An 18,074-nucleotide genomic window follows, 5' to 3' on the forward strand; every position below is an offset into this window, starting at 1 on the left:
ACAACAATCTCCATAAGAAGAAGAAATAATTATGTTCAAAATATGTTTAGTTCCAAGAATTCAAAATAGACAAGGCAATTTCGAATTTCATTTTCCTCAAACATTGTTCCAGGTTGATACCTTGGTTGCCAGGTTTGTAAGAAAAAAAAAAAAACACCCCATCGGCTCTGCCTGCTCCCCTCTGGGATGAGCAGTGGATGGCTCCAAGGCTGGTGGCCCCCTCAATGCAGTCAGAGCATCTCGTTTGTCCCCAAAGAGGAAGCTGCTGCAGGGTCTCCTGGGAGGCATGAGGTGACAACATTGCATAGGCCGGGGCTGCATTTGCAGTCTAAGTGGACTTTCCCAGGGTCCTGGGGGAGGGAGAACACAGCTGCAGTGGCTCCTTGAGGCTGGGACACTGTCTGCCCTCAGGATTCCCTTGGGATTAAAGAAAAAGAACACATGTGATCTTTTCATGCTCATCTCCTAATGTGAGAAAGTGGATGGAAGTGTTGCCTCTCAGCCAGCAATGACCAGGCAGCAGTGTATTTTATGCCATTTTTGAATTCTTATTATTGAAAGTATTTTGATAAAAAGTCACAAACATGGCCAGAGTTTTTTTTTTTTTTCTCCAGAATCAGTAAATAACAGATGTTTATTTTTCCCTTTCTGGACATCTGTTTAACAACTTTGGACATAATGAGTGCAAAGAAAAGAAAGCATATGCCAGTCCCATGCTGATTTTTATTTTCTTTTTTAAAGTTATCAAGTCCTTGTTTTCAGTAGTGGGGAACAAACAGCTATCTTTTTGATGTACTGGCATTTTTCATGACATCTTGGTGTCCTTTTCTCTGCACATCCTTTCTAATTGATGCTATCAATCGCATGATTTCACTTCTCACCTACTTCTTAATAAAACACAAATTTGATTTCAGGCTGCACCAGGCTTCTCAGCCTCAGACTCTTATTTCAGCAATCCACTAGACTTGATCCTTTCCTGGTGGCTCGGCAATAAAGAATCTTCCTGCAATGCAGGAGATGCAGGAGACCAGAGTTCGATCCCTGTGTCGGGAAGATCCCCTGGAGGAGGCAATGGCAACCCACTCCAGGATTCTTGCCTGAGAAATCCCATGGACAGAGGAGCCTGGCAGGCTACAGTCCATGGGTCACAAAGAGTCAGACACGACTGAGACTGACCACCACTAGACTTTTCCACATGGTTGCGCCTTATGAAGCTTAGACCAAGTGTGTTCCACCCGGTGCTCACTGCCTTCCCCTGTGAACCCCCTCTTCCTTCTGTCTGCCCATCACAGTGGCCAGCTCCACTATCTAGATCCTCCGGAGATGCTGGGCCCCTTCTCTCCCTCTTTTCATCTCATCAGTTGCCAAGTTCATTTTATTCACCTTCCTTAATATCTCCTCAGTCGGTCTCTTTCAGTTCATTCTCCTCGTGGAATGAAGTCTTAATGAGTTACCTTAGTTAATACTCCTATTTTTTAAAATCCTCCAGTGGCTCTTCTGTACACCAGGGTGAAGCCTAAGCTCCGTGGCAACCATGTGGCCCTGTCTTCCTTCTCAAGCCCCATTTCTGACCACACCTCCCTCTCCTCTGTGCCCCGGCATGTCTGGTCTAGGGACACTTCCAGGAATGTTCCACCCTCTCTAGTCCCTCTGTAGATTTGCCTCCCCTTTATCAAGTATGCCATCAAGACCTGAATCAGAAATAGAGGAAGGCTTGCCACTATGGATTAGCTGCCGGTCCTGTTGTGTCCAGTGAACCCTGGACAGTCCTCTAACGTGATCTTAGATACTACTTTTTAATTTTATTTTTAACCATTTTGTAATTGAGATATAGTTAATTTACTTTAACTATTTTATTATTGAGGTATAGTTAATTTACAAAGTTGTATTAGTTCCAGGTGTATAATAGCAAAGTGTCGGACACGACTGAGCGACTGAACTGAACCGAACTGAATAGCAAAGTGATCCAGCTTTATTCATATATTTATAAATATTTATACATATATATGTATATGTACTCTTTTTCAGATTCTTTTCCATTATACATTGTTACAAGATATTGAATATAGTTCCTAGTGGATCCTTGTTGCTTATCTATTTTATATATAGTAGTGATTGCAATCTTTTTAAAAATTGGACCGTCTTTTGTTTTAGCTTTGATTTCAGAGACCAAGACATATTAAAATTTTTGACCATAACATTAATATTGTGCCTGACACATGGTAGGCATTCAAAATAGTGAAGAAATTCATTTTTCTGTAACTAATTTATGCTTGTAAGTACTCCAAAAAAACTACGTGCATTGTTGATTTTTTTTTTTTTTAGTGGTTGGATTGGGTATTTAAATTTCACTTCTTGTTCCTTAAAAAGTTGGGTTTGCGCAAAGATTTCATGGACTTTTTAAGACTTAAGCCACACTGTACTCAAAAGGACAATTTCCCAATTAAAGGGAAAGACACATTCCTATTTTAATTCATGATCATGTTTAGACTTATTTTTAGAGATTGGAAGGTCTAACAGTTAAGTTCTCCAAATATTCTTCTTGTCTCATTAGCATGTTCTCTCTCCCTTTGTCTCTGTCTCTCTTACTCTTCCTTCCGCTCTTGCTTTCTGCCTATTCCACAGCAATTATTTCAGTCCCCTGCCTTTGCTACTATAATACCTTGTCATCTCCTTTTCCCCTCTAGAGACTAGCTCCCCTTCTTTTTCCCTGAGATACTGGATACCTTCTTACAGGAAGTCCTTCAAATTGCTACACCTACTACTGGAAGATAATTCATTTGCACTCATTATCTCATTCATTGACCTGTCTCCCCACCCCACCCCTATTCATTAGAGAAATGTTTATTAAGGGCTTTTTCTCAGCCAGGCACTGCATTAAGTACTGCAGGTAAAATGTCATCAAGACATAGTCCCTGTGTTCAGTCTGTTTCCATTCTGGTGAGTGATGCTAAAGAGCATAGGCATTCACACAGATAAGAGCAACCCTAGGAATAAGAACTTAATCTCGATGCTGTGAGCACTGATGTCCTTGGAAGAGTGTACTGGGAGGAGGGGAAAGTGTATGCAGTAGCCCAAGGAGTAGCCTTCTCTCCAACCTCAAGAGATTAAGGTGTCTGCGCCTCAGATATTTTCCTATGTTTTGGCACTCAACACCTGCTGTTATTATCATATGTTCATTTTCTTTGCTTCCCCTGTAGACTAGGAGCTTTTTAAGAATGAGAACATAGTCCCATCTCTATACCCACAGTACCCAGCCTCCTGCCAGGTTCATATATATTGGAGATGCTCAAGAAATATTTGGTGAATATTGAGCATGACCAGGTAAGAGGTAAAATGTTAGTTTCTTATTTCTGTGGGTTGAATTGCATCCTCCCCAAAAGATATGCTGAAGTCCTCACCCCCAGCACCTATGAATATGACTTTATTTGAAAATAGTATTTTCAGATGTAATCAAGTTAGGATGGAGTCATGCTTGATTAATGTGGACCCTAATCTCATATGACTGGTGTCCTTATAAAAAGAGAAAAGACACAGAGACACACAGAGAAAACCATGTGATGTGGGGAAAGATTGGAATGACCCATCTGCAAGCCAAGGAATGCTAAGGATTACCAGCGACACCAGAAGCTTAGAGAAAGGTGTGGAACATTGCTGCCCCAGAGACTTCAGAGGGAGCATGGCCCTGCTGCAACTTTGATTTCAATTTCTCGTTTCCAGAACTCTTGTTTTCTGTGCTCTGATTTTAAGCCACACAGTTTGTGGAACCTTGTAATTGCAGCCTTAGGAAACTGATGCAGCTTCTCTTTACTTTTACTAGAAAATATTGTTGGAGTTCCTATTGTGAACCTTAGGCAGTCAACATTATTGATGAGACCCAATACCAAGTCATGGGCTGTATTGAGTTAGCATAAACATGGACTCATTCTTGCTTTGAAGGTAACTGGCATTTAGAGAATCTCTCTTTCAGGTTCGCTTAGCTACCCACTTATTTTTAAAGTGGTTATTTAATGGAGTGGCAAGAACGGCTGTGCTTATAAGAGGATCCACTGTGGATGAAAGGAATATAGTCTCTGACTTTCTATCTCCTTTTGGCCTCTCTCAATACTGGTGTAGCTAAGGTCAGTGTTCATTGACTTCAAATATGGGGTGGAAAAGGCTGACTTCAGATATGGGGTAGAAGAGGCTGAAATCTGTTCTTTCCCCTTTTTGTTGCTTGTTCTCTCTGGGGCTGAAATTTGTGTAGGATAATGGAAAGATGTGGGCCGTGGGCACTTTGAGAAGACCGGAGAAGAGGGAGCAATCTTGTCTAAATAAATCCCCCCACATGCTTATGAGACCCTCAGGCCTCCACATCCCCAGACTTGCAGCCCTGCCTCTTCTTGGTACGGGGCCTTGGACCTTGTCTTCTGATTTCTCAGCAGATGTATTCTTATGTGAATTGATACTCAGCACTTCTTTTACTTCTTGAATATTTGGGCTTGCAAAACTCCCATTCTAACCTTCCAATTTAAACTAAAGCAAAGGGAGAATAAGCCTCTTTTTTTTTTTTTTTTTGCTCCTAATTCATTCATTCTAGAACTGGATGTCCTCGGGTAATTGGCAACAACAGGTGTTCCTCTAGCTTTTAAATCAAGTGTGTATGTGTATGAGGAAACACCCCCCTACAATTATCGGGGTCAATTTGGGTTTCATTGAGGGATTTGAGCAAGGTGGATGTAGGAGGAAATCATCATTTTTCATTTGTTTGGGGGACTTTCCCTTAAAAGGAGATTGTCTGCTTCCCTCTCAGTCTTTGTATTGATGACATTTGCAGTGTTTACTGGGAGCCCACGGGTATCCGGAAAACTCAGACTGATGACAATAGTATTTGAAATGCTTCTGTAGGTCTGCTTCGAGGTAGACAGGAAAAAAATGTATGTTCCAAGGTACAAGTGCTTGTTGACTTTTAAACGCAGCCAGCCCGTGCTCTTTATCAGGGAGCTCAGAATGGTCCCACGGTGCTGCCATTCCTGTCCATTTGACAGGCAAGTCAAAGGACAGTCTTAAGTACTTTATAGTTTATTAATTTTTTTCCTTCTTTAGTTTGCCATCTCCTCTCAGAAACTGGAAACTAATTTCTTCGACTTCCCCCCCTCCTCCAGCCTTTCTCATTTAAGCTGAAATTGACTTCTGTCTGAGCTTGGAAGGGAAAAAAATTAAGCTGTAGTTAATACAATTGCTTGGCTGAATAAAAATAAAAGACCAGTTTACTTTCAAGCTGTGCTGTATCAGTAAAAAGCTGTTTTGTCCCTCTGAGGAGGATTTTGACATGAGAGAGTGCAAAATTTTATAGCATCAATATAGGATATGGTTTTGTAGCCAATACAAGAAGTAATAGAATTGTTTATTTGGAGGATACGGGGGATGGGATTTTTGTGTGTGTTGGGAAAATTGGGAAGCTAGGAGACACTCTTAAATCCGTCAGCTTCTCCAGAACTCTTCTCAAATGCTTATTGTCATGACAACCATCTCTTCATGAACCAAGGCTTCGAGTACAATACAGATGGGACTGGTAACAAGGTAGAGTTGCCATCTGCTTTGTTTTCTCTGAGGGACATTTTTTTTGATCCCCAAGTATGATCCTCATATCTGAAAGTCTTGACTTATTTTTCTTTCTGATATAGTTGTGAGATTAATTCTTTTCTCCTGATGAACAACTTCTTTGTCATCACATACCTTACTTATTGTTAAAAGTATGAAAAAAAGGATAATTATTGTCTTTGGGTATTCTGTCTCAGTGAGTAATCTACTCATTGTATGTAAGATATTTTCAGAGGAAAGACAGTCTTCTGCATTAAGCCTTTCCCTCATGTATGCATTGTAAGAGAAACATCTGGGAAATATCTCAGATCCTCCCAAGCGAGCTCTCTGGGGGTTCTCTTTCACTTTGATAAAAATGGGGAAGACGTGTAATAGAATAACCACAAACAGCACTGTTTGTTATTCTTTTGGAGGTACCATAAACAGAAACTTTGAATCTGTGCATATAAAAATAATTCTCAGCATAAGATGCATTAAGCTCTGTTGTCCTGTTCTGAAGGAAATAATAATAATGTCATAGTGTCTTTATCATGTATGTCAGCTTAAACACAGCACCCTTGTCAGGCTGCAGAGTCAAAATTGGAAAGTTCATGGATTTATATAGATACCTTGACTTTCACTGGGCTTCCCTGGTGACTCTGTGATGAAGAATCCGCCTGCAATGCAAGAGATTTCAGTTTGATCCCTGGGTCAGAAAGATCCCCTGGAGGAGGAAATGACAGCCCACTCTAGTATTCTTGCCTGGAGAATGCCATGGACAGAGGAGCCTGGCAGGCTGCAGTCCACTGGGTCACAAAGAGTTGGATACTACTGAAGTGACTGAGCATGCACATGACGTGCATCATCTCTAATTCTTTCAACGTATGGCCATCTGTCTGAGTAAGGGGTGTCTGAAGGATGTACCAGTAGTTTTAAAAGGCAGTACCTTTGTTTACCTTAAATCTTCTGGACTGAATTCTTCAATCTTGACTCAAATTAATTTGGCTGTCAACTATGCTTAATGTGACATATTTTAAAAATTTGGTTTTTTGAAACTTGTTTTTTACTGCCTAGCATTGCCTTGAGAACACCACTTTACTTCCCAAGGCAGGCAGTTACCGAAGGGTAAGATCCATTCTCTCTACCCCAAGGTGAATAAGGAGCAGCGCAGGTGGTTTTCTGAGTTCAGTAGAAAATCATCAGTCATTTATTTTGGGGGTGCACAAAGACAGCTGCATTCTGGATTTGCTAAACATCTTGAAATGCTTTGCGTATAACAAAACCCCAAACGTGCTTTCTTTTTTCATTTTTTTCACATATGTATTTTAGGAGAAATATAATCCACATGCTCTTGTTCCCTCCACTTTTAAATCATGAAAATGTTGTTTCATAAGAGCTGCTTGATGTCCAGGAAGTCTTTTATCTTGGTAGGTGACTTGGAAATAACTAATAACCAGGGCTGAGGATAAGGACAACCTCTGGAAAGTTGCCACTTGGTATTGGCAAGGTGGATGTTTAGTACAGTGTTTGCATAAGGGCTTTGGATTCATGATATTGTGCCAGACGGGCCTGGGCATCTTCTTTTTATTACAGGAGAGGAAAGCCAGAATACACAGGGGATGGGAAGTGAGGCAGGTTCAGTAGGAGGCCTAGCTCTTGCACTGTGATTCAGTATCAAAGTGATATTCAATTACCTCTTATTTTGTAACCATGGTACATATTTGGTAAGAGTGGTACATGACATCACTTAAATGGCTTAAACTCTTTGAAAAGAATTTTTCAATGCTTACATCTTAAAGTGTATAGGGTGAGGATCACAGTTCTAATGAATCCTTCCATAATGAGGCCACGTGTAAAAGAGAATCCAAAATTTTATTGGGAGGGAGAGGGTTACAGTCAGCTATACTGTGGGGTACATGGTTCACAGTATGGCATTAAGTTACTATCTTCTGGAGAAAAGGAAAAATAAAATTACAAAATGAAGAACATGAAGACTGCTTAGGGTTTGACCTAGGATCTAGGTTCTTCTAATATTATCTCTTCTAACCCAGAAATCCTGTTTTATTCAATGTGGAGCTGTTTTTTGCTACAATCTCATGTTCCTTTACGTTCTTTCTTTTTTTTAACCTTATTTTATTTTGGCATCAAAGGGAAAAGAGATGAATTATTTAAATCTTCTTTCATTGAGTTAGGGCAATACAGAAAGAATTGCAATGGGCAATTTTATAACTGACATTTTGGAGAACATTGGGGTCATCATATGACTGAGAACATGATTAATTTTTTGAAGGTCAGGACACTAATATTTTTTCCAGTGGATTTACTAAGGGAACCAACCACCTGGTTTTGAGTTTTGAGAGAACTGCTCCTCAGGAAAAAGTTGCTTTTTTCTTCAGAGAGATTCTACTTTGTTTTGCATCAAAATAAAATGTATCCCATGGAAATAAGAAATATAATTACTGTAGCATTCATTTTTTTTTTTCTCATGCCTCTACTGATGAGCCACGCTGGCTTATCTTTTACACAACCACAGTGCAGAACTTAACCGGCATCCATATTACATTAGTCATTTTGCCTTAGGCTCTCGGCACACTTTTCAAAGTCTTGCCACACCTGGTAAGAGTGGGTAAGGCTTTAAATGTTTCTTGTGTGCCAAGGCAAATTAAGCAATTAGTATGGCACTCCCTAGCAGAGTGGGGAAGAGGATCTCATGAGGCCCAAGGGAGGGGGTGGGGGAGACATGCCACAAGCTCTTTCCACAGTCAAAACTCAGTTAAAAATCTTGGAGGAAGAACAGTTAGTTTACAACCAAGAAAGAAGGCAGGAATATCTTTACTTGGTGAGGAGGCTGGAAATAACAACCTGGCTGACTGTACAGAGAGAGGTTTTTTCCTCTGAAAGAAGGGTCCCTCAGCTTCATCAGATCTATGTCCACATAGCAAGTGGGGAACAGGACTTGAGGCATTTCTGTTTCCAGGATATCCTATCTGTGGGTACTCTACGACTAGACCTGTGAGTGCAGACTGGAGGAAAAGGCCCTTGTTCACGGTCTTTTAAAATTTCATTTTATAAAATGAGGTTTCCTTGCATATGACTTCACTTGCTCTTAATCAACTATTGTTATTACTTTTGACATGTGCATTCTGTCCCACTGGTGTGGACTCCACAGCCCTGGGGGGCCCTTGTCACTGTCACTGAGATAAGGGTCCCCAAGTGATGGGCGTGAATCACAAGTGTCAACTATAAGGAGATCTGTCACTGACGCCTCTGTTCATATCCCATAGATGCTACAAGCTCCCAATTCATATTGGTAACACTTACGAGTGTTCAAGAAAGGCATAGAAACCAATGCAGTACTGTAAAGCAATTATCCTTCAATTCAAAATAAAGAAATTGAAAAAAGCAAGAGTAAAGCTCTTGGTATTCTACTACTTTAAAAAAAAAAAAGGCATTGTTGGATGTCTCTATGATAGGAGATTCCACTGAAGTTGCATATTAGATTATTCTTCTTGTTTATAAGGAAAACAAGCCAAAGGATCAAAACTTGATGTCTATAGATAGTTGTTGTTTAGTCGCTAAGTCATGTTCTACTCTTTTGCGACCCGATGGACTATAGCCCACCAGGCTCCTCTGTCCATAGTATTTCCCAGACAAGAATGCTGGAGTGGGTTTCCATTTCCTTTTCCAGGGGGTCTTTTCCAACCCAGAGACTGAATCTACATCTCCTGCATTGGCAGACAGATTCTTACCACTGAGCTACTTGGGAAGCCCTTTTAGATAAGTTGGCCCAGTACAATTTTGTGTGGATTTATTATAGTATTTTTCTTCATTGGATATGAATTTAGAGTATTCAAGGACATTTATTCTACACCAAAAGAACATTTAGCTTCTGTGTGGATAAAATAATATTGAAATCAGTATATTGGAAGAAAGGAGACAATCCATATAGTAACCCTCTTTGGAATCCCTCATGTTCATTGGGAAGGTTAATTGACAGTCTTTGCACACTTCCTGCAACCCTGCCCCAGGAACTTGCAGAGGATCCTTCGCAAGAGACATAGTAACCCTTGTCTGCAGCAGTATGCACAGCTGGGAAAGATAATTAAATCAACCGTTTCTTTTTGAGAGATCTACATCATTTCAACAGAAGGACCCAGCAATTCTGCTGGATTCAGGCTGAACACTGTTACTAGCGACATACTTCAGACAGACTTCATAATCACCAGACTTCTGTGGTACAAACAGTTATGGGAGCTTCTGAGGCTCCCCGAAGGCCACTAAAGCTGTCTGACTTAAGTAGCACTGAAGTTTTGATGTGAGAATTAGAAAGTATGATTCAGTTTAATCCGTAAGGTTGGATACCAGAAAATGCTCCTTTGGTTTTCCAAACTTGAGTGGTTCAGTGGCTACCATTCTCTCCTGAGATGGCCCCTAAATCTCATCCTGTGTGATTACTGGGGGCTCATGGAGGGTATCGAATAACATGGATTGGGTTTCATTATGGGTGACATTATCACATGATTACTTTTCCCCCACGTCAATTAGGGAATGTCATGAGAAAAGAGAAAATACCTTTTGAATGTTAACATTTCTGAAAGTGAGTTGGATTTACTGGGTAATTTATTTATTTATTTTATGTAAAATAGATAGCCAATGCGAATTTACTGTATGGCTCAGGAAACTCAAACAGGGGCTCTGTATCAACCTAGAGGGGTGGGATGGGGAGGGACGTGGGAGGGAGGTTCAAAAAGGAGGGGATATATGTATACCTATGGCTAATTCATGTTGAGGTTTGACAGAAAGCAACAAAATTCTGTAAAGGAATTATCCTTCAATAAAAAAAAAAAAAACTACTCTGAGAATTTACCCAGAAGATTGGGGTGAACTTTCAAAAAATTAAAACTTCCGTGTGAGCTTTCCTTTTAAGCACTGCTCACTAGAGTTGGTTTATCCCATTAAATGTTGGCTACTGATAAAAAGAAGCATTCCTTGCTGCCCCAGACAGTGCTTCTTCCTAGCAAGGCTAGTCCATTTTGACCCAGAGCACACTATGGGTGCAAGATTGCAGGGTGTAGGGGTTTGTTCCCCAAAGTCCTGAAACCCAGTCACAGTTTTTTAATCCTTTAGTTTTTCTTATAAACAAGAAAGGCCCATTTTCTCTCTGGTTACAAGTCATAAATGAGTGAAACCCACTCTTTCCAGGGAGAAGACTGTTTCTCTGGTAAATGCTACACTCTTATTGGACTTGGTGTGGCTGAATGATGTAGCAGAAGGGGTAATAAATTGAGACTTTCAAAAAGCATAATTTGATAGAATCATGCATTTTGTGCTTCTAATGAGTACATAGTCTAGCAGAATTTACAGATACATTCATAATTAATGTGAATATAGTATAAGATAATAACCTGTTAGAAGCACATGAAAAGACGCTCAATATCATGAATTTTTAGGGAAATGCTAATTCAAGTCATAGTGCCAGTGTGAAACCTCTGTATGTCTACTAGAATGACTAAAATGAAAAAGACTGGCCATATCAATTACTGGCTAAAGAGGTACAGTAGCTTATTCTCATCTATTGCTATTGGCTGGAGGCAGGGGGAGGGGGGAGCGGGGAGGCTTCCGAGGCGGCCCTAGTGGTAAGGAACCTAAGAGATGCGGGTTCAATCCCTGGGTCGGGAAGATCCCTTGGAGGAGGGCATGGCAACCCACTCCAGTGTTCTTGCATGGAGAATCCCATGGATAGAGGAACCTGGCAGACTACAGACTACAGTCCATAGGGTCGCATAGAGTTGGACACGCACTGCTGTTAGGGATGTAAAATGGAACAATCACTTTTGAAAACAGTTTAACAGTTTCTTGAAAAGTTAAACATATACCCATCCTATACCTTCTATATACTCCAGTCATAGTACATTTAATATTTACCCAGGAGAAATGAAAGCATACGTTCATACAAGAAATTGTGCATAGATTGCTCATGGCAATTTTATTTGCAATAGCCCAAAGTAGACAAACCAAATATCCAATGAAAAGATAACGAAATTGTATTTATTGATTGGCTATATCCATACAATGAAATAGTCAACAATGAAAGGAGTCAACTACACTGTTTCTGTATTCAACAACATAGGTGAGTTTCAAAACAATTATGCTGAGTTACAGAAGTCTGGCAAAAGGTGAGAGCCCCTTGGGAATTAAATAGATAGAGTATTGGTGGACATATAGATTGGAGAAAAATAATTTTATCATTATTTAAAAGATAAAATTTATGAGGCTTGGTTGTGGAATAGTGGCTAGAGGGTCTTTCTCTAGTTTGGGTTTTTCTCTATGGATCATCCTCTATTTAGTGGTAAGGATTTCATGAAAGAGGACACTTAAGTATGAAAGAAATGCTGAGTTGATTGTTTAGTGCTGATTCTTTTAACCAACACCCGCAAGAAGAAACATTCAGTAGGCAAAACATCAATACTGCTGCTTAAAGAAAATGAGCTTACATTTTGGCTTTTTAGTAAATACAAGCATAGATAACTAATAGAAGTATAATATTGGTGAGAAAAGAATAAAGAAGTCAAAGAAAAATGGAAATCCTAGACCCAGTCTCATGGATGAGAGAGAACAAAAGGACTGGGGGCAGAGAGGGAGAGGAAAGAAATGTGATGGGATGTCCCCAGGCAAAAGTATAGGGAACTGATTTGGAAAGCAGTGGACTTCATGGACATCTCATTTATGCGATGCCCCATCACTCACCCTGGCATGTCTTAATTTGTGTGGTTAGGTTTATTTAGCCACTTGATCCAAAGTCTATAATTAATTGCAGCTCACAAGAAGAGGTGGCACTTGTGGTCAAGGGCATAGGTTCTGGAGACTCTGTTCCTGTCTCTGACCTTAACAGATATCTAAACTCTCTGACCGTTTGTTTCCTTAACTGGAAAATGGTATCCCCGCGGGTTCCTTTCTCTAGAAATTATTGTATTAGTAAATACGTTTAAAAATTGGCATGGTGGTGCTCAGCACTGCTTCTATCCCATAGTGGAGGTTCAGTGAATTGATCTTCCTCTTCTTTCTCCCTCTTCGCCTTCTCCTCCTCCTCCTCCTCTTTCTCATTATTAGTAGGCATCCACCGTGTGGTCAGTGATGATTGGAAAGAGCTTTACTCTCCCAATAAGCCCTTAGGAAACAAGTAATCAGAATGTCACTTTTTTTTGGATCTGACTCATTCTCTCCCAAGTGATTTATGTCCCTATGCTATTTTATTAGTCTTTCTTTTACATGGTGTGAAAAAAAGAGCATGACTGCGTGGTGCAGCAAATAAGTAGAAATTGAGTGACTTTGGTCCTGCCTGTTCTCCAATACCTATTTGGTTTAGTGCAAGTAATTTAAATTTCTTACACCTAAATATCTTCAACTGAAACAGAAATGAAGTATAATAATCACATAAGGCTATTAGAAATGCCCAAGTAAAAAGCATACATGTGTAAACACCATTTACGTTCAGAACTTTATAGAAAGCTAAGTGGGTTATATAAGTTAGTATATTTTTGCGAAGGTGACACTAAGAAAATACCACATTAATGTTCATTGATATACAAGGCTTAAAAAATAGTTGTTTGATTTTCCTAAGTGTCCTTCTATTTTATGTTTTAACATCTAATAAAAAATAGACCCTAACCATTCAAATCCCTGATTGCATTCATTTCACCAGCAATTCCTTTTCATTTGAGTCGGAGGGGTTTTCTTGTCTCATTTTAGGATTTGTGGACCTGGCCCTCCACGATCAAGTCCACCTTCTGGAATGTGCCTGGCTAGAGATCCTCATGATTGGTCTTGTCTGGCGCTCCATGGAGCACCCAGGGAAGCTCCTGTTTGCTCCTAATCTTCTCCTGGACAGGTGAGTGACCTGGCTGTAGCTTGGGGAAAGTACATCCCTGAGAATCACCACTTTTATACCGAAGCTTCTTTATTCAGCATTCCATGAAACTTCCAAGAACTTGATCAGATATGTTTACAAGAGGGTGAATTCGAGTGAGGTGGGGTAATTGAGTTGACAGATAGCTAAGGTTAACTGTCTGCCTGATGTCTCCACAGGTTAGCTCTATCATTTCTAACATAGACATATGAATATTGTATATGTGTTTGCAATATACATATATGGATTTACGTATGCACATATATTTGCTTGCATGGGGGCTTCTCAGGGGGTGCTAGTTGTAAAGAACCCGCCTGCAAGTGCAGAAGACCTAACAGACATGAGTTCGATCCCTGGGTTGGGAAGATCCCCTGGAGGAGAGCATGGCAACCCACTCCAGTATTCTTGCCTAGAGAATCCCATGGACAGAGGAGCCTGGTAGGCTGCAGTCCATAGGGTCGCACAGAGTCAGACACCACTGAAATGACTTAGCACAGATGCACATAACGTTATGAACTGCAATTTTCTAACTCCATCTTCATCTTGTGTTATATAAAAAAATGATGAGTAACTTTCCTGTAATTAAAATCTTTTTTTGGTTCACGTACATCCAAACCACAATAGTCTTTTCATTTCCTCTTCCAATTTTTCCATCATTAAATGAGGAAATTTGATCAGAGTTCCAAAGGCCACTTCCAGTTTTATGAATTCATAAAAGTTAACTTGCTTATTTTTGAAAATGGAGATTTCAGTTTGCAAATGTGCTACCTTATTTCATGTGTTCTATTTGGGTTGACTTGGAATGTGAGTCCTATTGTTCTTATTCAGTCATTACTTAGAGTAATTGGATTTAGGCATTATTTAACAGCAGCTACCCCTGACAGAGTTCCTACCCAGCACCAACTGCTGTGCTGAAGGCTTTACATACATGATCTCTTTAATCATCACGGCACCCCTGGGAAGCCTTATCACTCCCGTTTTCCCAGAAAGGAAGCTAAGTTTCAGACACAGTCTGCTACTTGCGAAAGCATGGAATGAGCTGATGGTGGAGCCAGGATTGGAATTCAGGATCTGTCTGGCTCTGGCATAACACGTTGCCTCCTGCCCTGTGCGCGTGTTCTTCGCATCCCCTCCTTATCAGTGGTGCCTTCTTTGGTCTGCTGCCGTGACCTTTTCTTTCCATGGATGGCATAAACATGTGAGTGGGAAAGAGCCATTTTCTAAAGTTTTTCGCCGACGTTTTACGCCTCTGCTCAGCAGCCCAAGGTCGCCGGGTTGCTCTCAGTGGATCTCTGTGCTTTCCTTCCTTTCGGGCACCACACTGCCTCCCATCGCCTGTCATGTGCTGGCTTCCTCCCTTATACCTGCCAAACCCCCTGGAGCTGACTTCTGGCAGCATTTATTTAATTCTGGAGAATTGCATAAGTATTGGTTACCATCTCATCATTTTATATTATTATAGCTTTTGAAAAGCAGTGATGATGCTGTTCAAGAAGCAGTTCTTTCTTTCCATGGAATACAATCCCATATCACAAGCTTTTGGAATGACTGAGGATGGCCACTGGTCTTGTTCCATAGAGGCCCTCACACAGTGTCCTGTCTACCTTAAAGGCTGTCTCGACAGTGCTTCTCACTTCTCTTTTCTTCCTTTTCTTTTCTTTCCCTTCTCTTGTTTCTCTTGTCTTGTCATGTTTCCCTTCCACTTCTTTTCTCCTTCTTCCTTTGCTTTCCTCTTGCCTTATTTTTCCACCTGTCTCTTCCTTCTGTTTTCCCTCCTCTTCTTCCTCCTTCTTCTTCTACTCTTAAAAAAATTTGTTTTCTTCTATCACAGTCATGCGGTTCTGTGACTGAGTTATAATAAATTTGCAAATGAAAATCACAGACCACATATAATGTTTCCCCACTACAGACTGGAAGGTATCTTGAAGGTTGAGGATTTGGGGGACATTCATGACTGAGATGATCTGTGTCATGATTTCATGATGACTACCTAGTCCATGTTTATCTTCTCGGGTACACACTTCCTGAAAGCAATCATCAGCTGTTACACTTTAGATGTGAAAGGGTTTTTGACATCACTTCATCCCAAGGAACTCACTTTGCCGTGAGGTGATATTGCCTAGTTTTATCATGCATCTGCTCGTCTTTCTCTTCCGCATACTCTCACTGAGGTTAATTTTCTCCCCTGTCTCATTGCAGTGTGAGTGACTAAGGGTTCTCATCTCTCTCCACTCCTACTTTCTAATATCCCAGATGTACAGTTCCTACCACCTCTCGACCAGGATTTCTCAGCTTCTGCACTATTGACGTTTTTGGTTGGATTGTTCTCTCTTGTGGGGAACTACCTTGTGTGTTTTAGGATGTTTAGCAGCATCCCTGGACTTGACCTACTAGTTGCTCTCATAGCAGCATTCCTTTCCCTGGGGATAACAACCCCAAATGTCTCTGCGTGCGTGCTAAGTTGCTCAGTCGTGTCTGACTCTTTGGACCCCATGGACCATAGCCTACCAGGCTCCTCTGTCCATGCGGTTTCCCAGGCAAGAATACTAGAGTGGGTTTTTGATTCCTTCTTCAGGAGATCTTCCCAACCCAGGGATTGAACCCTTGTCTCTGATGTCTCCTGCGTTGGCAGGTGGCTTCTTTACCACTTGTGCCACCTGGGAAGCCCATCTAGACATTTCTAAATGTCCCCTGTGTGTGGCAGGAGAGGAGGCACAGAACTGTCCCTGGTTGAGAACCACTACTCTAGATTTTCCTATTTCAATATCCTTTAAACTCTTCAGACTCACAGGAACCCTCATTGAATCTTCCTCATCAAGTTTGTTCCTTTTCTTTATTGCTGTCTATCAGTGGCATCAACATTCACCTAGACACTCGAGTTGTCAAGTTCAAATTAACCATGGATTCCACTCTCCCAACCTCCACCAGATTATCCGGTTAATTGTCAAGTCTCTCCTTCTGTGTTTCTGAAATCCACACTCCCCTTTGTCTCCATTCCTCCCCTAGCACAGGTCCAAGTCAGCTCTCCCTGAAGCGTGGCCTGGCCACCACTATGTCTCTTTCTTGGCCGTCAGCCCTCTTTCCTTCAGTCTCTTCCCAGAGGGCTGCCAGATACTTCTCTGTAAGGCATAGCTGGGATCCTGATGCTTCCTGACTCAGCTTTCATTGGCTTTCTCTCTTCTTTAGAAAGTACTCTCTAGACGTTTTATCTTGGTAATCATGAATCCCTGTTGCAAGTGTCATAGACACGAACATCTGCAGAGCCGGGCCAATGATGTAATGAGGAAGACCAGTGGCTGTGAGTCCAAAAAGGAGTTCTGGGGATTAAGTGAGCCTGGTGAGGTCTTGTCCAGGCTGAAAACACTGGACCCTGACTTCAGCCTGAGAGCCATGAACTGAATTTCACACTTCAAGGATTTTTTTCCACTGCTTCTGAAAGGCCCGCTACTTTTAGAATTGTCAGAATCTTGGGACCTTCCTTAAGGCTCTCTTTAGTTGTCACTCTTCTGAAAAAACCTTCCTTTAGAGTCTCTTCTCTTCAGCCAGAAAGTGGCCTTTCCTTTGTCTAAGTTCTCACTAGGTTTGGTTTGTTTCTCTTCTTCTCCTTCTGCCACCTGTAAGTTATGATCATATGTCTTATCTTCGCTTCAAGCTCATGAACTTCTTATGGGCAGGAACCAGATCTTGTTTGTTTTTTTGCTCCCTCCAGTGAAAAAAGTCTTCATGATCCTCAATAAGTATTTGTTAATTGCACCGACCAAGACCCTTCACGTGGCTCATGTCAGAGTCAGGAGAAGCCACATCTTCTGATGGTCATTTCGATTGTTCTTGTCATCATACTCTCTTACCTCTTGTTCAGAGCTACTCAGCAATTCCTGGCTTAGTCCCTTCTAGACTTTGAAGAAATTAAGATACATATGTTTTGAGAGGATTTTTCAAATTACTAAATGCACTTGGTTCATGCTTACACTTCTGCTTTTATTCCGCAGACCTGTTAAATTCTGAATGAGGATAAACAAAGGATCTTAGTTTTCTCGACCGACTATAGAGTAAAATCCTTAAGATCTACATACATTTACATATATGTTAGTGATTAGAAAAATATATAAGTAAATATAAATTATATGTGCACATGTGCTCAGTTGCTCAGTTGTGACTGAGACTCTTTGAGACCCCATGGACCGTAGCCCACTAGGCTCCTCTGTCCATGGAATTTTCCAGGCAAGAATACTGGAGCAGGTTGCCATTTCCTGCTCCAGGAGATCTTCCCGACCCAGGGATTGAATCTATGTCTCCTGTGTTTTCTACATCAGCAGGTGGATTCTTTACCACTGCGCCACCCCCTGGGAAGCCCCATGAGTTATATAAATAATTAATATTAAATATGTTAAAAATGATGGCCTATAGTATAAAATTTTCTATACTTTTCTATTTCTCATGTACCTAAATATGAAAAAAATTTCAATATTATTAAGTTACTCTCTTGGTATTAGAAGATAACTCCTTTTGATGACATTGATATAGTCATAACAGTAAAAATTATTGTGACCAGTAACTCACTTGAAATTTTATACGTCTGGAAGATGGCTTTTGAGTGAAAGTTGAA

At 40.8% G+C, this 18,074-nt stretch overlaps 1 protein-coding gene across 9 annotated transcripts in view; it reads left to right on the forward strand.

Annotated features, from left to right (window-relative positions):
• ESR1 (estrogen receptor 1) overlaps nt 1-18,074 on the forward strand; it is a 391,695-nt gene that overhangs the window by 300,161 nt on the left and 73,460 nt on the right. For all 9 annotated transcript variants that reach the window (XM_081530291.1, XM_081530289.1, XM_081530287.1 and 6 more), the window contains one exon: nt 13,312-13,450. In XM_081530291.1, the coding sequence (XP_081386417.1) occupies nt 13,312-13,450 (139 nt within the window). The remainder of the gene's footprint in view (nt 1-13,311; nt 13,451-18,074) is intronic.

Source organism: Giraffa tippelskirchi, chromosome 9 (genome assembly GCF_054371585.1).
Source record: "Giraffa tippelskirchi isolate mGirTip1 chromosome 9, T2T-mGirTip1v1.2.pri, whole genome shotgun sequence".
Taxonomy (NCBI): domain Eukaryota; kingdom Metazoa; phylum Chordata; class Mammalia; order Artiodactyla; family Giraffidae; genus Giraffa; species Giraffa tippelskirchi.